Below are 21,079 nucleotides of genomic sequence, written 5' to 3'. Positions count from 1 at the left end.
TCAAGAGTTTATTGTTCTTAATTCATTCGCAAGATATTACAATAGGGTGATGGTCAGCCCATGTTGGTTGAAGAAGATAAAGTCCTAAAGGAATTTTAGAACTTCATGTCTGAAGAGATGCGAAAGCACTTACCTCCGAAGAGAGGTTAAACACATAATCAAACTCGATATGGGTGCCAAAATTTCAACCTTAGCATCATTCTGCATTAATATGAAAGAATTTCAAAAGCAACTCATGGCCAATTTCCCAACATTGGCACATTCATGGGCATGCCAAGTGATCAAGCAATGGTGCAGGTATTTGTAATGACAAAGTAGCCTATAGTGCATCATAAAAACTTTTTTTAACAAGTTTGGGAGGGGCTCAACTACTTGTGAATTTCCATATGGTGGAATGGCACATTAATTTGGTATGTGTCTCATTATTGCTTACTAGATAGGCAATGCGACGAGGATATTTGCATTATTGTTAGGGGAGCATGATAAGCAGGCGAACATGGGCAAACAACTGCAACAGGCTTGTTAGATAATTTAAAAATATTTAATAAATTACATATTAAAAAAATATCACATAAATGCATGTTAGTGTTATTTTTATTTGTGTCTCAAGATCTGATAGGGGCACATATTTAGAAAAAAAAAAAAAAGGGAGAGGGGCTTCCCTTTTAGTTACTGACTCAGTCGTTTTGTATAACATTTCATCTTTATTTGTAAATAAATAAACCATGAAATTTGCAAAACGTGCTCAAGCCCAAGCCCACTTAATGTTTTTTCTTTTGTATGGGCCTTTAACTGGTCTAGCCTATTGGGCTCTATCAAGAGCCACCAGAATTTATTTTCTCTAGTACTATTTTGCCCTCCTTGAATATCGAATTGCCAAATGAGACCAGACCAGGTATTAAGGTTAACATGTTAGTTTACCAAGAGATGACTGTCTTCTCACCTCCACGCCGGCGCGACTCGGTAGAAACTAAAAACTCGAACGGAAACTTGGCGCCTCGCTCGCACTCGCCGCTTCTTTTCTTCCTTCATTCGTACAAAATCTTGGGAGGGAAAGAGCGGCAACTCGCCATTTGCAGCGGCGGTTCCCCCTCTCGCCCAAGCGGCTGCAGCTGGCCGAACTGCTCACTCTCCTCTGCCGCCTCGTCTCGCCTAAATGCTGCCGAGCTCCGGCTTCGATAACAGCAACCGCCAACCCGATCCGTCGGACGGGCGTCGGCTTGCGTTCGGTCAGGGGCAGAGGTTCCAGAGAGGGGGTCGTGGCACCAGGGAGTACAGGGGCTCTCGAGGTTTAAGGGGTTCTAATTATATCACGCCTCCATGCACGGACTTCGACAGGGCTTATTTTCAGTCGTACTCGCATGTTGGAATTCATGAGGAGATGATCAAGGTGAAAAACCTACCCCTTTGCTCTTGGCTTGGTTTTGAATTCGAGCTGTTTGTTGAGTTTTTCTCTCTGCATGTGCTTTAATAGCGGTGTATGTGTTCCCCACTAGTGGATTTTCAGTCTTCTTCTTCAATAGTTAGGCAAGCTTTAGCAGGAGGCGGCGGAGTTATAACACGAATATCCCAAAAATGCGTCGTGAGAATCAGATTGGCCGTCTCTTTCTTAAATCAATGATCATGCAAAGTTTTGTTTCAGCTCATCAGTTTATTTAAATTTATGTACATAAATCGAACTCTGATTTATTTGTTTGTACCAAGCAGGGCTTGGACTTGCATTTTTTCGAGTGCTTCAAATTAGCTTTTGACTGTTCTATTGCAGTAATCTCAGTTGCCATTCAGCTTTCCTTCGGTATCTTGTTACTTATTTCATAAACAATCTTGCTGGAAGCATAGCTATTGTGGTCTAATCTAATATGCTGGTCAAGGGAATCCGGGAGGATGGCTGTGAAACCACGGAGCTTCTTTCTAACAATTCTTCCCTGCTGCTCTTATCTGGTTAAAATGTGGATAAGGTGGCATGTGAAGGAGCGAATCACTTTTGGATAACAATCATGGTGTCAACTGCCAAATGATGGCTCTATATATTCGTAGTTTGAACTTGATCAACACGTGTTTTTTGGTTTTATTATACTTCATTAATACACATCACCACTTTCTTTAACGAGCTCACCAAGATGTCAAGATAACCTTGTAAACATTTGGTTTATACATGCTCTGGCGATCTCCAGTGGTTTCCAATTATGAAAATGATTGTTGAGCTGTTGTAAGATATTTATTTCAGTGTTGATGTGTTGACAGACTTTTTTACTTCTGTTGATAAACAATTTTTTATCTGAAGTATAACATAATTGAGGCATATTGGCCACGTTGCATGATGAGGCCTTGCACCTTAAAGTTGTGACTGATTTCTTTACTTGGTCCTGTTCCTTATTTTTAGAGGATTTCCTTTTTACACTTCGTCTCAGTTATAATTCATCAGTGCAGGGCTGGATATGCATTCAGGCCCGTTTTTCTCAAACTTGATCATGGCTTCAATGTTCAAACATGTCGTTTTAAGTTTTTATTTGTGTTTTTTTTTTGAGTTGTGGCAACCGTTATCTTATGATGGTAACAAATTGGTTTCCAATTTCCTTAAGTTGAAGAATGTCCTGACTATTTTAGGTAATACTTCTACAGGATCATGTAAGGACTGAAACCTATAGATCAGCTATAATGCAGCATCAGAGTTATATTGCAGGCAAAGTAATATCATATGTCTTGCATCTTCTTTTAGGTCTACACTGCTTTCACAATTTGGATAACTTGCTGTTAAAAGAAGTCATTGCTAAGCCCTATCTAGCAGATATATGTTAGTTCTTCCTCAACTTAGTACTTTTTCGACTGTACTTTTATTTGCAGGTTGTAGTAGATGTTGGATGTGGTACAGGCATTCTTTCTATATTTTGTGCTCAGGCTGGTGCCAAACGGGTAAGACTTCAATGCTGTCACAAGTACAGAAAATTGATGAAACCTCATTTCTCTTGGTATGAATGCCCTCCATTTTAGTCGTTCTCATGCATTATGCCCAGTTGGATTCATTGATGCATCAAGCTGATTTTGGATGCTGTCGGATCATCTACTATGTTATTACAGTGTGAATCATGACTTCCAAAGGCACCTTGTGTGGGGAATAAGTTCCTGTTATAACTGATTGTTTTCTTTTTAGGGATACTTACCTCTTACAATAAACAGCTCATAAAATTAATGCATAGTTTTATAATATAAATAAAGTAGAAGAAGAAAGAAAGAAAGAAAGAATGGAAATTCAGACTATTCCTCTAAAAACCATATAAGGTCTGTTGGGCCCTACATAACATTGAATTTGATTGAAAGTCTTTGTTTTATGTTTCATAGCTTTTAATGTTATAACCCGTAATTGTTTCCATATTCTGAAATTGTGCAACCTTTTCATTTTCTAGGTTTATGCAATAGATGCAAGTGACATTGCTGTGCAGGTATTTTCTTGGCCGTTAGTAGTCTATTTTCACTTCATTTACTAGCAATTAATGATTGATTTACTATCAGAAGTGCTAATGTTCTGGCTGAAAAATTAGCTAAGGATGGGGTAGATCATCTACCTCTTGTTATGATTTCCCTTCCTTAGTCTGCCTTCTATGCTGCCATTCGGCCTCTTGGCCCTTAATGAAATCACCGTTTATATATATATATTCTATTGCTTTGAGCATTTTTGTAAATATGAATCCAAAAATATTAAATGCATGGACAATCTTTGAAAAATTTCACAGGCAAAAGAAGTTGTTAAAGCTAATAATTTGGATGACAGGATCATAGTTTTGCTTGGTCGAGTTGAGGTATGCTTCTGTTAACTCTCATAGTCCTTATCTGCATTCTTTTTTGTTAATGAAGAATGTCTTGTTAAGTAGAATACTGATCAAAAGCAAAGGGCTACAATAGATCAATCCAATTAGTATGTTGGTAAGAAAAATAAATCAGAGAATTCTTTTTTCATCTCCAAACAAGGAAAGAATATAGATATGCCCCTTACTTTTCAATCTTTGTCCATTTGAACTTCTGTAAAAGAATAGGTCTGTGGAGAACTAATATAGATATGCCCCTTACTTTTCAAATTATATGTTTGAACTTCTGTAAAACAATAGGTCTGTGGAGAACTAGTTGTCCAAGCCATCTAGGTATTTAGAAAAAGGATCAGAATTATCATTACCAGATTCTAGTGCTAAATTCTACATCTGGATTGCAGGATGTAGACATTGATGAGGAAGTTGATATCATCATCTCAGAATGGATGGGCTACATGCTTCTATATGAGGTGGTTTTTTGGATTAGCAAGTTTGATTTTCTTTTATAGTTTTCTTTTTGTGTGATTTAAATGGATCTTTTGAAATAATGTGATGTCTTTCTTTTGCTTATTGTAGAGTATGCTGTCCAGTGTAATTATTGCAAGGGATCGTTGGCTCAAACCTGGAGGGCTTATTCTTCCATCACATGCATCGGTAAATAGATTCCTTGCTGTATGCAGCGAATGTCAAACCTCAAGCCACTTTATTAAAATATCTAGTTCCTCTAATGTTCGAAAATTTAACTTCCTTGCTGGATTTTCTCCATTTTCTGTGATAAAAATAAAATAAATAGATTTGAGGCTTGGCTTTTTAATATGGTATGTACTTTTTTTAATGAATTATTCCATAAGTAAAAAATTAAATAATAAATAAATGTCTAAAGCTGCTTTTATTTTGTGGCAGTTATATATGGCACCCGTTACACATCCTGAAAGATACAGTGAGAGCATTGATTTTTGGCGCAATGTCTATGGGATCGACAGTGAGTCCTGCAATAATGGCTTTGTTTTTTTTCTTTGGAGTGATCAAAGAATCTTTTCTTGACTATTTTTTTGTAAGGTATCCAATATATTCTCAGAGAGAGAGAGAAGGAGAGAGAACAGTGGGGATAGAAGGGAATTTGTGGCACACAGTATTTTTCTCTTATTATTGGTGGATGAAAAAACGTCCCACCATTTTGTGGTTGACTAAGCTCCATGTCTGAAGGTTGTTGTTTGACAAAGAGAAGATGTGAAAATAGCTTGTATCTGTTTGGGGTTGGAAGATCATGTGCCTAGTAGTTGGAAAGTGTTATCCTAGATGTGCCTAATAGTTTGGGAAGAGGTATATCCTAACTTCGACTAGTATTTAGGAGGAACCAACCTAACTTGAGAGTGAATTCAAGCTTAGGTTTATTTCTATCTTGTGGCACTTGAGCGTGTTTTGTGATCACTGTGTGCTGTGGCTCGTGTGTATATTATTCACGTCTTGGCAGTGTTTGTCTATTTGGCCTGGATATGAGGTTGAGTGTTGATAGGGAAAAAACTCATAATTTTGTGGTTGTATATATGTGCTTCACATGTCAAGTCCAGTTGTATAATAAAGAGAGATTTTATTTATTTATTTATTATTATTATTATTATTACTATTATTATTATTATTTAACTGAATAGAGAGAAGTTGTTGACATCAGTCCCCAGTCAGTTTGGACTTGTAAGATCGTCTGCTTATATGTCCAAAAAGGCTTCCTAACTTCAGTCATTTTGTAGCTGGTCTCATTAGATATTTTTGAAAGCATTAAATATGGAAATTGGTTTAATTGTTTACAGTGTCTGCAATGTTACCACTGGCAAAACAGTGTGCATTTGAGGAGCCTTCTGTGGAGACTATCACGGGTGAGAATGTTTTGACGTGGCCATTTGTGGTGAGTCACTTACTATTTATCTTTCTTGAGATTTGAAATTGTTTGCATCAAATATCTTATTCTGAGCCTATAGCTCAACAGCCACATTATTTTCTGGGGCAGATGTGCCATCTTATCTATTATTATTTATATATTTTTTGAAAAGTGTATCAATGTACTTATTACAGCAAGTATACGACGTTACAGTGTATAGTTCTAATATTTTAATATTGGATCATGAAGTTTTGGCGATTTGACATTCAGTACCTTTGGAAGATTAATCTTATTTTTGGATTTTGTGACAGGTAAAGCATGTAGATTGCTACACTGTCACAATTCAGGAACTTGAATCTATTACAGCAAGATATAGATTTGCCTCAATGATGACAGGTAAAAAATTGCAGAAATTTAGAAAACAAACTGTCTGTGTGCTTGATTTTTTTAAAATTTATAATGTGAAGCTGGATTCTATTAAGAAAGCTCCCGACGGAGGAAAGGTACACAAGCAACAGATACAAGGAAAAGGAAAAAAGACAACAACAAAGCAGGACTCCACAAAGATGATGCTAGGGCCAGGTCAGATTGGGAACGAGGTTCCTGCAGCAAATTGCTAATGGGAGCTGAGAATATTATCAAGTAGAGTCAAATATCCTGCAATAACACCCTCAAATCCGCTACTATAGCATCTCCAAGACCAAAGGGAGCAAAGTAAACAAGCTGGATGTTACTTGAACATGTGCTTATGTTTTTCAACCTTGTCGTTGTTCTTGAGAGGTTCATATGTCGGTATGATACAGATTTAGGATGTCAGATGTCGCCATGCCTTGTCTCACAAACTGAACATACATTTATCTTGGTCAAAATAGAAGTGCGCTAATAAGCCTCTCAAAGTGCAAGAAGTGAAGATATTTTGCAAATATTGGTAAACATATAGCATGGTTGTGTGAGGGCCTCCATGTTCTTGCCTGTTTGTCAAATGTCAGCACATGAATCATTTTCAGAAGACTGTCCTGTGGTTTGGTGACAAGATGAGCTGCTACAATATGAACTTCTGTTAAGAACTGTTAACTCGGTTTTAATTCTTTATATACATTTCAATTGGAGGTTATTTTCCCCTATCTAACTAAGAGGTGCAAGGAATTTGGACAGTTCCTCTTGGGGCATACAGCATCTGAAATAACAAGTAACTTGTCTTTAGGCAATTGAGAGAGGCTTATGGCATGATGCTCCAACCCAGCAGAGCTAATAATTGCTTATACCTACTAAGTTTGTTTATCTGTTCCTTGGTCTCCAATTTAAATATCTGTTTTTTTTCCCTAATTCCCCTATCATCCTTGTCTCTTTTCTGGCGTTTCTGCTGTTTCTACTGATTTTTATTACTGTTTATTAAAATTCATATTGATTTTAAGCCACATATGCTCATGACAGCACCACTTCATGGATTTGCATTCTGGTTTGATGTTGAGTTCCGTGGACCCACTATTTTTACTGCCAACTACTCCTTACAACCCTCACTTGGCAATGAGCCATTTTCTAGTGACTCTTCAAATGATCCTAATGTGGGAAATAAGAGGTCAAGATCCAATGAAGCACTTGTCCTTTCTACTGCTCCCGAAGATGCGCCCACACATTGGCAACAGGTGAGAATCCTTTTGAATCCCTTTTCTTGATTTCTTAACCTATTATGAGAACACGATGTAAATTGCCTCACTCAGTTATGTGGATGTGTTGCTTCACGTGTACCTATCAACTGCCTAAAACTTGTTCCTGGTCCCTGCACTTGCAGACACTGCTTTATTTCTTTGATCCGATAGATGTGAAGCAGGATCAAGTAATTGAAGGCTCTATAACATTATCGCAGAGCAAGGAGAACGCTCGCTTCTTGAACATTCACCTTGAATATGCGTGAGTCTTTATATGTATCACTAGATATTATTTTTACCAGAGCCTGTTGATGTCTTGTGATTTGTCCATCTTGTAGTTTCAACTGATGTAGGTAAATTTACCTCTTGCAGTTCTGGTGGTAGATCATTTGTGAAAGAATCCGTGATCCGATAATCATGTTTTCCCAGTTGTTGAAGGTCTTTTTCTGCTTCAATGCCAGCTTACTGGACTATCTACCGGTTCTGCAATCAAAACCGAGTGTACTTCTGGATGCAAAACGTCCTCCACAGTGGGCATCAATGGGGCTTCTTTTGTCCCTTCAGCTCGCTCTAATTTAACAGCCACACATCCAAAGGACTGCTGATCATTAATTTTTCCAATCCAGTTCCATATTTTCATTCGACCAGGTTCCAGTAGGATTTAGAAGACCAAGTAAACTTAGGATACTGATTCTTGGTTCACAACAAAAGTTTGTTGTATTTGACCTATTTTTTTTAGTTCATCTTTTTCTGTTCGTTGTTGTGCTAGAGCTCAAGGCTTAGTGTTGCCTAAAGAGATGAATGTTCGATGCTGTAGCAATTTTGTCCTTGTTCTTCTTATACTCTTTTAATGCTTTGAAAGTATTTAGATAACCCTTCTGATGCTTGTAAGAAATAATTTCAAGGGCTCTTGAGGCTTCAAAGAAATAATATTATGTTCTTCAAAAGCAACTAAGTACCTCATTTTGAATTATTATATAATTCCTTATTAGATAGTTGATAATTTTTTATTTTGCAAATTTTATAATCCAAGATGATAAATTTATAAACTCTTAAAGCAAAAAGTTAGATGCATGATTCATTATTATGTTAAACTATTAAATTTAGATTGTATAATTCTTTCCAACTTAATCTGTTTTCAGTCTACATCGTTCATCGTTCTGTTATCCAACAATGGCCTGCACGTCTGGGATCGCTCCGATCAGAATTCTGAACTACTCAGTCCATTCATGGGAGGACCGCAGAAGCAGAGAGTGCTGGAGTCGCAAGGACCCTGCAAAAGCTTGTTAAGAATTCTTGTTGGACTGGTTCGGTTTTCCACCCGGAAATTTTTGTTCAGAATTTGATCTTGGACTGGTTCGTCCGTCTCCCTGTCAAGCAATGTCCCAGAGACTCTACCCTGAAACTGTACTCTCAGCATGCAGACTCGAAGAAAGTGGGAAACTCAGAGAGAGAGACAGACAGAAGATGATTGAAGTATTATATTACCAGTAATAATTGCAACTTTTAGGCGTGATCATGCCTCAATTATTTGAACCTCACGCTTTATGTCTTCCAACTCGAAATTCTTTTCCTTTGTGACTTCTCCACTTCCAGCTCCCCTTTTTTCTTTAATTTCCCCACCTTCGCTCCTTCTTGTCGTATTTCTCTGCACACATTTTTTAATTCAATCCTTTTCATTTTCATCTCCTCCAGAGACGACCCAGATGTTTGTTTTTTCTTCTGAAACTTTCTGGGTCGATGGTTTTACCGATTCCCAGATGATTTCCTCCAGATATTTGCAGCTGGTAAGGCGACAGTCGTTTTTAAATATTACTTTCCTGCAATATCAATTTCAGTGCAGAGATTCAACCAGGTGTTTTAAATGGTTTATGAGTTTGTATCTTCTCTTTGGTCTTAGTTAACTGATATCGACTCTTCCACCCAAAAGGCTGCCAAACATTATCACGCCATTAAAACACAGATTTGTGACCTTTTAACTAATCTCGAGCACTCTTTGCAGAAAAAAGGTGGTATTTTTTCATTATCAGGTTGAATAAAACAGAAGGAAGGACACCTTTCTGAGATCACCCGAGTCTCCTACTTATCAATTTGATTATAAAACAGCTGCAATGTACCATGCCGGTAATCGCCGTAAAGTCGTGAGAAATGTTAAGAGGTGATATATGTAAACAGTCTTCTCAGGCTCAAAAGACAGAAGGCAATGATCTATTTAACCTACGTTCTTTCTGGGTTCTAGAAAACTGACTTTTGAGATTTCCAATCTTTCTCGGGCAAAAGAAAGAAAGAACAAGGTAGATGGAAAAGTAGGAATGGCTCTTGGAGTTGAGAAGCCGGCGAGGCCATTTGTGGGAGGCGAAGAGGGACCACCACAGAGCGTTCATGGAGTTGATTGTATATCAAGGAGGCTGACGGAACAGACGATAATAATACGTGAATGGGTTACACCTCTCAAGTCCCACCAGTTGCTGCCAGTACTCAGGGTTCACTTCATTTCTCTGAAAGGAAATGATTACTTGAAAACCCTGTAAATTTCGAGGAGGAAGAAGGAAACTCAGGAAAACAATGGAAATCTGAAAGAAAAGAGTGTTTCTCATTCTCTGTCTTTCATGACAGAGGAATATTAAGAAAAAATCGTATATGATACGTAAAATCAGCAAGGATTCACCAGTTCCTACATGGTGGAAGTTAACGGCTGCAAGTCTCCTGAGAATTCTACCAGAAAAGGACAAAGAAAAAGAAAAACCTCCTAAGGATATCTGATAGTATAATCCGCGCGTGAACATAAAGTAAGGTGTTTAGATTTTTTTGTTTTTTAGTCGTGGCTTGCGATCGTTTGTTTATGTCAACAGTGGAAGAGGCGTGTCTTCTACCATTTTCTCTTTTCTTTTTAGAAAATTTTCCTCCATTCATGCACGATTAAGAGTTTGTTTTTTTCAGTCTTTGCTCGATTTTCTGATATTTTCATCTAAACCAAGCTCATGATTGAACCACACGATCGTTTTGTCCATTTAAAATGAAACAATCGGCTGTTCATTGATTCCCTGTTCTCCTTTACGATTCTGTAGCTCACGTGGGTTCTTTATATGCATCTTCTTTTTCCGTAACTTTTAGTGAGTATTTAGTTCAAACTGAAAGATGTTTTTTTCTCCAAAAGTCTCATCAAGAAGCAGTACTGTAATCATTCGTAAAGTTCGACCGGAAAAAAAACTAAAGAAAATTCATTATTCCATTCCGATGTAGGATGAAGGATTGGTCTTCCACCATGGGCGTGTTGTGGAAGAAAAGGGTTTCGATTTCTCCATCGCAACAGTTTCCATCATGAACATGTTCTGGAAGAAACTGGTCTGCGTTACTTCATTGGATCAGTAACATCATGTGCAGTCGAAAGTTTGAAAATCTCTTCCGATAAAAAGCTATAAAGTATTTTTCATCATTTCGATCTTCGACAACCAAACTCGATTTCTCCCAGTGCTGGCCCTGGTTCGTTCAACGCAAGCATGCATTACCACAAGCGCTCGTAGTTTTTTTGTTTATAACCAGGCGTAGCCACGAAAAGACTAAAGCTTTTTCATTACAGTGAGGAAAAGGCTGCCCCTTGTTAACAAATTGCAAACACTGCAAACCGAGTAATCTAATCGCCTCCTCTGTTTATTTTTTATAAATTGAACAGCTTTCATGATTTGAATAGAATAGAAAATTCTACTCTTCCTATAATCCTTGATTTAAAAAAAAAAAACACGAATAAAGCTGCTCTAGTTCTACCTACACTTCCCATTCCTTCCCACCTTTTGAAGCTCCACTGAGTCTCACTTCGTGGGTGCAGCGAATGGACTGAGAAGCAAACCCTGTTTGTCTTTACTTTGGAAACAGACTGAGAAGGTTGAGCAAAAGGAAAATAATTCATCAGAAACAACAGACCGACGATTAATCCAAGTACCAAACAAAACTGATATTAAAATAAGGATCTGGAAGAAAACCAGATTCTGATTAAACGCAATTGCTCCATGATGTCATTCTCGGACTTCGTACCCAACAGAGATAAATACCACCTTGGACCTCCTCCTCAAACCCAGAGCTGGAAATCCGGGCTTCTGCACAGTGCTGCACGCACACTAATTTCAAAAAGAAAACACAAAAAAATGGGATTGATAGCGCTGTCTGCTATACTGGTGGCGCTGCAAATCTTAATTAGCGGTGCCGTCGAATTCCAGGAGTTGAACCCGCGAGAAGTGATAGAGGAAGCGAAACTCCGCCCGACCCAGGTTCAGGCTCCTCGAGAAATCTCCAAATACGATGACGGACAAGCGCAGGGAAAGTGGCCGCTGAGGTTGGTCCATCGAGATGTGATCAGTATCCGGCAAGGGAAGAGTAGCAAGAACAGTAGTATTTTAGGCGTTCGAGATCGCCTGAACTCGCGACTGAAGAGAGATGCCGCGAGGGTGGCCGGCTTGACTCGCCGCCTGACTCAGTCCAGCGGTGGAGCGAGCTACGAAGTGGAGGACTTTGGGTCGGAAATCGTGTCGGGAATGAGCGAAGGCAGCGGCGAGTATTTCGTCCGGATTGGCGTCGGGAGTCCGCCGAGAAGCCAATTCATGGTGATCGATTCCGGGAGCGATATTGTCTGGGTGCAATGCCAGCCCTGCGTGCAGTGTTACAGACAAGCCGACCCGGTCTTCGACCCGTCGAAATCCGCCTCCTTCGCCGGAGTCGCGTGCGGGTCCTCCGTCTGCGGACGGCTGGAGAACGGCGGGTGTCACGCAGGGCGGTGCCGGTACGAGGTCTCCTACGGCGACGGGTCTTACACGAAGGGCACGTTAGCGTTGGAGACGCTAACTCTCGGACCCACCGTGGTCCGAAACGTCGCAATCGGATGCGGTCATCGCAACCAAGGCCTCTTCGTGGGAGCGGCCGGCCTCCTCGGCCTCGGCGGCGGCTCCCTCTCTTTCATAGGCCAGCTCGGCGGCCAGACCGGCGGGGCCTTCGGGTACTGTCTGGTAAGCCGCGGCACGAGCTCCTCGGGCGAGCTCAGCTTCGGCCGGGCGGCCCTCCCCGTCGGAGCCGCATGGGTTCCCCTCCTCCGCAACCCGAGATTCCTGAGCTTCTACTACGTAGGCTTATCGGGTCTCGGAGTGGGAAGCGTCCGTGTTCCCATAACCGAAGAGGTGTTCCGGCTGACCGCGCTCGGAGACGGTGGGGTCGTGATGGACACCGGCACGGCGGTGACGAGATTCCCGGCGGTGGCCTACACGGCCCTGCGGGACGCCTTCCTGGCGAGGACGGCAGCGCTGCCGCGTGCCGCCGGCATTTCGATCTTCGATACGTGTTACGATCTGTTCGAATTCGAGTCGGTCCGGGTCCCGACGGTGTCATTCTACTTCTTGGGAGGTTCAATACTGACACTGCCGGCGAGGAATTTCCTGATTCCGGTGGACGAAGTGGGGACTTTCTGCTTTGCTTTCGCGCCTTCTGGTTCAGGTCTTTCCATAATAGGGAACATACAGCAGGAAGGGATTCAGATCTCCTTCGATGGTGCTAATGGCTTCGTTGGGTTTGGTCCCAACACCTGCTAAGCTTGTCCATCTCTTATTAATCTTTAATTACGGTATGAATCTTCCATGTAAGATAAAGGTGCTGGGTTTTTCCTGTTAAGAGTGAGAGGCCTACTGTAAGTACTCACAAGCTGCTCTGTTTTTCTTTTCTTGTTTTTGTAGTTGCTTATGGCAGTCAGTCGTATAGTACTAAATGGATGAGAGAAATGATGTGATATGAGTATGGAATTTGATTCATGTTTGTTGCATTAAGTATCTGTAAGTGGCATTTCAAAAGAGCGACTGAGAAGATGTCGAAAGGTGAAGCTACTGAAAGAGGAAGGGATCAATATGAGATGAAAAGGAGATTTTAACAAGGTGATTAAATAAAGAGAAAGCTCAGCCGCAGTCAAGATTCCAAAAGCATGAAAGGTCTCTGTTCGCTTAAAAATGCATGGGAAGGAGAGCAGGATAGTGATGAGATGAGAGCAATAGCCAACAAGCAACAATACTCCCCTTCGACACTTTTGAAAGAAGGAAAAGGAAAAATCAAAGGCCAAGCCTGCTGTGTCCAGCCATGATAATTGTTTTAAAGGCATGTGAAGTTCTTGAGTCAGTCTGTTGTGGTGATAAGGATTCATTTGATCCCTTTTTAAATGACCCAATTTTAGAAGCATTCGAGCAACGACTTTTGCAAAGGGAAGTGCTTGTCTCCTGGAATCTGAGTTTGAAAGCAGGGCAGTGGCCAACATCTACCTGAGAAAAAACAGGCTCGGTGAAAACTGGAAGAGAGCAGGGGAATCCCCTAAAGCAAACATCAATGGATTTTGGGATATACACGCAACTTCCTTTAATGTCACTGGGATCCACAGCACACCATTCGCTGCAAAAGAAAGATGATAGCCCTCATTATTATTAACTGTAGTTATTGAATGTAATGGGGAACGAATCACATCCTGTAATCTTTATCCATCAACTTACCTCAATTTATCTCCTTACAAATCAGTTATTTCATCCTCTCTCTGTCTCTGGGCTGATGGAGCTACTTTCTCTCATGTAGTGCTTGTCGTCCCTTGTTGAGTGTTTAAACAAACACCAGAAGTTTCCTGTGTATTTGAACGAAGTAGAAGAGAAACCTATTTCGCTTCTTTCACTGAAATTCTAGAAGGAGAACAGAGGAAACAATTTTTGGAAGGTAAGTTTAACAACCGAGAATGAAAAACAACACCAAGATCAATTAAAATACCAAGGGTATCTACCACATCTTCGCATTGAACGAAAATTTGATCTTGAGAAGGGCATTCCCTATTTAGCAAGAATAAGCAGGACAAATGAGTTGAGTTTGAGCGATTCAGGCACTCTTTTCACCCCGTCTTCTCTAGGAATCCCCAACAAGGAGCCTGTTTACATATGAAACAACAATGCTAGATTAGTTCTCAGCACTAAGTAGAAACATAAAATTATGACTACCATTCCCAATAATTAAAAGGGATTACCATATAAGCTACAAAACCGTCTGTATACCAGAAAAGATACCGTGATTCATTTAGTATGAATTATGCAGACATACAGATCACCCCTTCCTTCTCTTGTTTCCTCGCAATGCACTCTTCTTAAAATCCTTGTAGGCATTTGTTGTTTCTGCTGCGTTCTGCTTCTTCAAACCTTTCCTTCCTTCATACCCGAACTTGGAATCCTTGTACTCCCTACTCTTCCTCTTCTTATCCTTCCCATCAAACCTTGTTTTACCTCCAGTCTATCCCCTGGCCTCACCCCTGGCCTTACAAAACATTCCACGTTCCTCGAAATCCAGTGCCATCCCCTCTTCTTTCCCATCCTTGAAACTGTTCTGCTGCCTCTGCTTTCTCCATTTCTTCACAGACTCTATCTCCTGCTTCTTCTGTTTGGCACGCTTCTTCAGCTTCTGAGCCTGGACCTCTTTAGCTATTCTCTTGGCTTCTCGGGCCTTTCTCCTCTCTTCAGCTTCTTCAATCCGTTTCTTCTCCTCCACAAGCCTGCCCTTCACTCTCACCATGTGTGAGTCAAGCTTCACCATCTCCGCATAGTAATCAAGCAGGCATAAAATAAATAAAATGAACAGTGACTGAAAAGTATCGGCGATGAACGATCAGCGAAGCAACAAAGAAGAGAAGGGTTAAGAATTAAAGAAAAGCAAGCCCAATGAAATGGGTTCAGAATTTCAAGTGAAATTTACAGCATTTAGTGGAATAAGAATCTGAAATAACATGGCTGGCATCAAGTTGCAAACCTGAAGTCAAATCCCAAATCAATGATCAACATTACACACCAATTCATTTTCTTATTCTGTAGTTAAATATTTCTAATTTTAAGCACAACAAAATGACAGCAAAAAAATTCTCTAACTCAGAAAAACTGAATTGGCAGCAAGTCGTATTCATTCTTGATACCTTAACCAGCTCTCAAAAAAAAAAATTTAGGACCGGAATATTTTGTTAAACACATGTACCTCTAAATACAGCGCAAACATTGTCATAGTTAGCTCAAACCATTATGGAATATTTCTTCAGCCAGTAAAGTTACAAATAGAACAAGAAACACATAATAAAAATAGAAACTGTATCCTTTGAAAGGGGTAAGATTTCTTTTCGATTAGTGAAATTCTTTAAAAACAAGCCGCACCAGGCACACCCATGGACATACTGCGAGCTTTCACTTATTTTCAACCTAGGAGATCAAGGAACGCAGAGAGAAAAAATCATTTCTGGGCACGTTTTCTAAAATATTTCCAGCTTTATCTCCATTCTCCACAAGAAATCATCAACTCATGACCAAGAAAAAACCACCGCAAGCTCTTCCCCTTTGCAGTGAGAGAGACCAGTCAGAAAACCAGTCAGAAAAGTGCTGGCTCCCTGTTAAGGAACGATCATCAACCATCCAGTACTTTTGTTTCTTTATAGTCTACATCATCACCCAATTGATATTCAAAGAAAAGATGAAATGTATTCTAACAGTAAAAATATCAGACGCAATTGTTGAAAATCAACACCAACGGGCCCAGCTCATGTGGTCCCATCTTTTGTTTCAGTTGTAGATCAGAGTACGTCGGGAATAAGTAGAAATGGTGAAATAAAATCACTAGACAATAAAGCGAAGAGAAACAAAAGGGGGGAAAATACACAAGAGAAAAGGAAAAAAGGAAGCTATCGTCACCGTCATAGTTGAGCCGCAGAGGCTCGTTGTTGCCAGAACAAAAAACAGAGTGCTGTTTGTTACTATTGCCGGAACAGATAACAAAATGTTGTTTACTGCTGTTGCCATAGTAGGAACTCAAGACTCAAGACTGTTGTCAGAAGTCAGGTTAGACGCCGACGTTGTTACCGGAGAGAGAGAACCGTGTCTACATGCATAAAAAAGTTCTCATTTTTTCCAAAGTTTCATTTCTGTTAATACTTTATTTGTGAACTTGATTTGTGTATTTTATTATGAAAAAATAAATTTGCCAGAAGTTAAGATATGTATTCAGAATATGGATTGAATAGATTAATATAATTGTGGGTGCTTGTGAAAATTAATTCAACAGCAATCACAATCAAAGAGAGGGGAAGGCAAAGAGATTTCAAATTTATCACAATTTTTTTTTAAAAAAAAAGCACTACCCAAGCTGAAATCGAATTACGTAAACTAATTCAGATTAAACATTTACAAAAGGAGGATGTCCCGCAAGTCATCCCATGAAAATATTCAACACGAATAAGCAATTTTGCTTCATATCATTCTTCGGCTTCTTCCTCTTCAGAAGCTTTTTCATCCTGGTCAAGATAAATAGTGAACCCACGTAATAGTTAGGAGCGAAAACATGAGAACTACAATCACATAGAAGGAAAGTTCAGTGACATACATTGGCATTTCCAGCATTTGAATTTTCCAATGCCTTCGCATATTCCGCCTTCAATTCAGCTGCTTTGTCCAAGTAAGGCTTCTTTTCCTGTTAGCAGCCAGAATTCAAGTTGCATACATTCTATGCGACATGCGACGGGTACAATAACCAGGAGCGCCATCAAAAGAGCATCAGAAAACTAACCTCTTCAGACATTGACTTCCATTTCTCACCGCCCCCTTTCGCAACCTATTATGCATTTGATAGACTTATAATCAAGATCGAGTAGTAACCCAAGTCCAAAATTAGAAACAGCAGAACCCATAGATTTACACAAAAATACAGAGTGGTAGACGTGAACAAACCGCTGAGACATTTTTGGAATCAGGGTTGGTCTCTTTATATTGTCTTCTGAAATCATCCCTGTGCAAAAGAACAGAAAAATCAATTAGAAACAGCCAATTGGGCACAAAGTTCAGATTGAAGTGCTATAAAAAAGAAAGCGAGAGAGATAAAGAGAGAAGCACAGTACAGGAAGACGAAAAATGCAGTCGGAGGACGCTTAGGCTTGTTGGGATCTTTTACTTTCTTCTCTTTCTTACTCTTCTGTGGTTCAGAAGAAGCAGCCACAGATTTCTTTTTCCTATAATGTTTGCAACAAGAATCAACAGCAAAAAAACAAATCAAACGAACAGATTTCTGACTCTGCTACACCTAAAGCAAATAAAAGAGACCAAGTACTGACTCACTCGAGAATTTACCTATCTACCGGCGGCTTCTGAACCTCGGTCATCCTTTCTACCACTTGAGCCTCTGCGGATCATATTTCAAATAGAACAGTTTCACAACAAGAGTATGCCAATAAAAAGGAAAGGAACAACCAAAACAAAAAATTAAGCAGAAGAATACCAAGGTTCATCTTAATCTTCGAATCTAGACTGCAGTTATGCATATCAATTAGCACAACGGCAACGTCCTTGTTACAAGCCTCGCTGGTTAGTCAGAGAAACCAAACCATGGATCAGCTAGAGCAAAACCCATCATATAAAAGACAACTAGAGTGCCTAAGGAAGGGGAAAAAATCAAATAAAAATAGATATAGAGGATAAGAGGTACTACCATCTAGTGAAAGCGCTTCCATCTTTGGCACGTTTGAGGGAGCTGGTCTCCACCTCGACTCTCTTCCGCGTCCTCGGAGGATTTGATTTCGAGGAAGCCATTTCACCAGGCGTAGCGGAGAAGAGAAAAATCAGACGGTGTACAGGAGCGCAGAGGAGAATCGGAGCTCCAATTTGAGTTGGTCCTCTTATGAAGGAGGGAAACGATGAGGCAATTTGGCGGTGAGAATTCGCGGGAAAGTTTTGAAGTTTTTACGTGAATCGAGATGAACTGCTCTGTTGACCGTCGATTCGTCCTTTCGGTGGATGACGTGGATTAAACTGTTTGAGATTTCCCGCCGTCTCAATTGCACTGAAAGTACGTTTGGTTTTGGTAGGGCGCACGAGACCGAGGCGGGTTTACTGACTCGTTAGTGAGCCTGGTCCGGTTCAAAAGAAACTCGGACCGCCCAGCCAGTTTTACTTTGGGTCCGCGTATAAGTATTTAACTATGACTATTAACATTTAATAATAAATTTCATGATGATTAAGGATTGACACCCCTGCTTTCTATACAACCATTAGTGTAAAAAGGTAAATATGATGCAAAATTTCTACAATAAGAACTTCAATTGATAACTCGATTAACGATCCAAATTGAATAAACTTAGCCATCAATTAACACATGGTCAAAATTAGAGCTCTCAATAGGTAAAGAGTGAAAAGGATAATCAAATTGATTGTTAATTGACAATATCAAAAATTTTGTCGGTCTATCAAAGCCCAATCAACGATTAAGATGAAACCAATTGTACTTGACCATCGCCAAAATTGATGAACATAGAAGATGCCACTTTGGAGTCACACAAGTGAAGCAATTTTTACTTTTAACTAGCGGCAAACCATCTAATTTTCTAATTTCCTTCATAAATAATATTATTTATTAACCACCTTAATTAAGCGTCTCGAAAATAAAACGGAGTAATTCATTAGTGCCATACAAATAGAACTTGAATGGTTGATTGAACAAGAATCATTCAGGACCCTGTTAGTGGACAGGATCATCTTCTTATTATAAGACTTATAGAAAATTAAAGAAAACAAACTTTCAGCACACTAAGGGGGGGTTAGTGCACACGACTCAGGACATGATCTTCATGCGCATTATGCAGTTCATATCCTGATGTCATTAGGGAACGACAAAATTCATGTCATGTACATGAACATACATGACTCAGGATTTCATGTCCCAAGGGTAAACGGCGAAAAATGTTTTTCGCCCGATTTTGAGAATCATCTATATGACTCACGCGCGGGGCTCTCTCTGGCTCAGACCGTCTCGCTCATTTATCCTCATTTCGTTCCCACACCTCTATCTCGTTCCCGCAGCCTCTCTGTCGTCTCCCTAAACCCCCGAGCTCTCTGCTCCCTCTCTCATCTCCGCCGTCCCTCTCCAGTCTCCCTCTCTACTGCCTCCATCTCTCGCTGCAAACGTCCTTCTCCTTCTTGGACCTCGCTCTCCCTCTGAACCTCCCGCTCGCTTCTCCCTCTCTCTTATCTCTCTGTCTCTTCTCCTTTTCGACATCTCACTGTTTTCTCCCTCACGCTATTATTTTTTCCCCTAAAAGACCTTTCAATTTCTTGCGATTTCCCCTGTTTCAGTTTCGATTTTGACAGTTGGGCTTCGATTTCTTAATTTCTACTTCAATCCGGCATCGATTTCCCCATTCGGCTTTGATTTCAACCATCGGCTTCGGTTTAACAGCCATCCTCCCTCTCCTCTCCCTCTCGACCTCTGTCGCTGAGCACGGGAGGTCGAGCATCTATTGTAGAGCTTATTGGCCTCCCTCTCTTCTCCCACTGGCCCGTCGTCGTTGACCGCTGGCTCGCCCTTGAGGAAGACGATGATAGTTTTTCGTCCCTGAGGAAGACGACGATAGTTTAAAACTATCGTTATCAAAATCATGCATTTATAAAATATATTATGTACAAATATATAGTGTGTTAAATTTATGATTAGATTAATATTTTTTTTAAATTATTTATTTATTTAATACAATTATTTTGGAATTACTATATTAAAATAGTGATTTAATAGTCATAATTAAAAAATTTTAAAATAATATATTTGATAAATTATTTTGGCATAATTATCCGATTGCTATAGTTAATTAAACCAATGGTTTTAAATTTTGTGATAATATATTATTAATTAATAATACATAAAATATATTATGTACAAATATATAGTGTGTTAAATTTATGATTAGATCAATATTTTCTCTTAAATTATTCATTTTTAGGTTAAAGTATATCATATGTTATTAATAAATTAATAACTCAACGTATTATTTTCATTTTATTTATTTATAACGTTATTTATTTATTATTTATAATTAATCATGTGCGTATTTTATTGGCTCATGTAATTACCATATTAATGCATAATAAAATATATAATTTAATTAATAAATATATTAATATATTTAATTATACATTAAATAATTTATTCGTGTAGTAATAATGGTTGTTTTACCTAATTTGGGGTTTAAAGATTATGTTGTAATTAAGTGTACTGTAAAGGTTTAGAGATTCTTTTGTTTTTTATGTTTTTCTCATGTTGGGGCACTAACACTGGAAATTGTTTTCTAGTGCACATAAAGTCGTCAATACTAATACCAAATACGAAGATGATCTTCATATACATGACTCACTTGATCTTTATATTAGACATAAACTTATATTAACTAACCCCCCCGACATAGAGCACAAGCACAAACAAGGAGTGAAAGCACCAGCGATCTTGAAGGACGGCGCAGGGAGAGGAACGAAGCTGCTCTTTGCGAGAGAAATCAGAGCTTTGTTTTATTTTCTCTCTAGGATTCTCTGCCACCAAGCGACAAAAATGACTTTCTTGGCCCTCTGAAGGCCCTTTCCAGGAAAGGCACGAAAAATCATTCCAGGTAAAAATGAATGTTCTTGATTAATTAGTGGCCACTTTTCCTTGTAGAAATTGAAGTTTGTTTCCGTCGTCTATACAAAATCACCTTATGAAAGTTACGGTGTGATAACACATGAAATTATTAGAATAATTGGAAGCTTCCGTTCGCAATTAGGCTGCATCCACATCGCCATTACTCGTACTTTTGTCGTTTCTCTTCTGAAACAAAGCATACGCTGTACCAACGAACCAGAGAAAAATGGTGGAAACTGGAAAGCTGTCGGGGTGACAGGCGAGGGAATACGACTCTTGCGTAAATGCAA

General features: G+C 39.5%; 3 protein-coding genes, 1 long non-coding RNA gene and 1 pseudogene across 5 annotated transcripts; 2 read left to right on the top strand and 3 right to left on the bottom strand.

The window, feature by feature from the left end:
- The first annotated feature begins 976 nt into the window (after positions 1–976).
- On the top strand, positions 977–8,250 carry LOC137939008 (probable protein arginine N-methyltransferase 6). 2 transcript variants are annotated; one of them, XM_068784165.1, is made up of 13 exons: positions 977–1,390; positions 2,623–2,688; positions 2,845–2,913; positions 3,405–3,440; positions 3,732–3,797; positions 4,205–4,273; positions 4,380–4,457; positions 4,707–4,785; positions 5,612–5,706; positions 5,997–6,075; positions 7,114–7,325; positions 7,472–7,590; positions 7,701–8,250. In XM_068784165.1, the coding sequence occupies exons 1-13, from the start codon at positions 1,157–1,159 to the stop codon at positions 7,741–7,743; spliced, it is 1,245 nt and encodes a 414-aa protein (XP_068640266.1). In that variant the 5' UTR covers positions 977–1,156; the 3' UTR covers positions 7,744–8,250. The 2 variants fall into 2 exon arrangements, with proteins under 2 accessions (XP_068640266.1, XP_068640265.1); XM_068784164.1 differs by having other exon boundaries at positions 5,991–6,075.
- A 3,170-nt stretch (positions 8,251–11,420) lies between these two features.
- LOC137939096 (protein ASPARTIC PROTEASE IN GUARD CELL 2-like) lies at positions 11,421–13,093 on the top strand. Its single transcript, XM_068784287.1, has 2 exons — positions 11,421–12,933; positions 13,043–13,093. The coding sequence occupies exon 1, from the start codon at positions 11,471–11,473 to the stop codon at positions 12,899–12,901; it is 1,431 nt and encodes a 476-aa protein (XP_068640388.1). The 5' UTR covers positions 11,421–11,470; the 3' UTR covers positions 12,902–12,933; positions 13,043–13,093.
- A 135-nt stretch (positions 13,094–13,228) lies between these two features.
- LOC137939097 (uncharacterized) lies at positions 13,229–14,200 on the bottom strand. Its single transcript, XR_011109926.1, has 3 exons — positions 14,119–14,200; positions 13,841–14,020; positions 13,229–13,742 (listed from the first exon to the last, which is right to left on the bottom strand). It is a non-coding gene; the product is annotated as an uncharacterized lncRNA (long non-coding RNA).
- A 209-nt stretch (positions 14,201–14,409) lies between these two features.
- LOC137939347 (probable rRNA-processing protein EBP2 homolog) lies at positions 14,410–15,374 on the bottom strand (annotated as a pseudogene).
- Positions 15,375–16,437: 1,063 nt separating this feature from the next.
- LOC137939316 (high mobility group B protein 7) lies at positions 16,438–18,008 on the bottom strand. Its single transcript, XM_068784599.1, has 8 exons — positions 17,838–18,008; positions 17,628–17,710; positions 17,480–17,531; positions 17,251–17,361; positions 17,084–17,141; positions 16,923–16,967; positions 16,740–16,826; positions 16,438–16,650 (listed from the first exon to the last, which is right to left on the bottom strand). The coding sequence occupies exons 1-8, from the start codon at positions 17,936–17,938 to the stop codon at positions 16,612–16,614; spliced, it is 576 nt and encodes a 191-aa protein (XP_068640700.1). The 5' UTR covers positions 17,939–18,008; the 3' UTR covers positions 16,438–16,611.
- Between the last annotated feature and the right edge of the window lie 3,071 nt (positions 18,009–21,079).

The sequence above is a fragment of the Aristolochia californica genome, unplaced genomic scaffold (genome assembly GCF_029961685.1).
Source record: "Aristolochia californica isolate CCGP_79_NKW_82.1479 unplaced genomic scaffold, dmAriCali1.0.hap1 SCAF_8, whole genome shotgun sequence".
In the NCBI taxonomy this organism is placed as follows: Eukaryota; Viridiplantae; Streptophyta; class Magnoliopsida; order Piperales; family Aristolochiaceae; genus Aristolochia; species Aristolochia californica.
This window is presented reverse-complemented; position numbering and strand designations above follow the sequence as displayed.

Excerpts from the sequence above, each read along its gene's own strand:
- LOC137939008 (XM_068784164.1), top strand. The coding sequence starts at position 1,157 with ATGCTGCCGAGCTCCGGCTTCGATAACAGCAACCGCCAACCCGATCCG. Across the intron at positions 4,786-5,611 it reads CAATGTCTATGGGATCGACA|TGTCTGCAATGTTACCACTG; the intron begins GTGAGTCCTGCA and ends AATTGTTTACAG. Across the intron at positions 5,707-5,990 it reads TTTTGACGTGGCCATTTGTG|GTAAAGCATGTAGATTGCTA; the intron begins GTGAGTCACTTA and ends ATTTTGTGACAG.
- LOC137939316 (XM_068784599.1), bottom strand. The coding sequence starts at position 17,938 with ATGGCTTCCTCGAAATCAAATCCTCCGAGGACGCGGAAGAGAGTCGAG. Across the intron at positions 17,711-17,837 it reads GGAAGCGCTTTCACTAGATG|CGAGGCTTGTAACAAGGACG; the intron begins GTAGTACCTCTT and ends CTGACTAACCAG. Across the intron at positions 17,142-17,250 it reads ACTGCATTTTTCGTCTTCCT|GGATGATTTCAGAAGACAAT; the intron begins GTACTGTGCTTC and ends TCTTTTGCACAG.
- LOC137939096 (XM_068784287.1), top strand. The coding sequence starts at position 11,471 with ATGGGATTGATAGCGCTGTCTGCTATACTGGTGGCGCTGCAAATCTTA.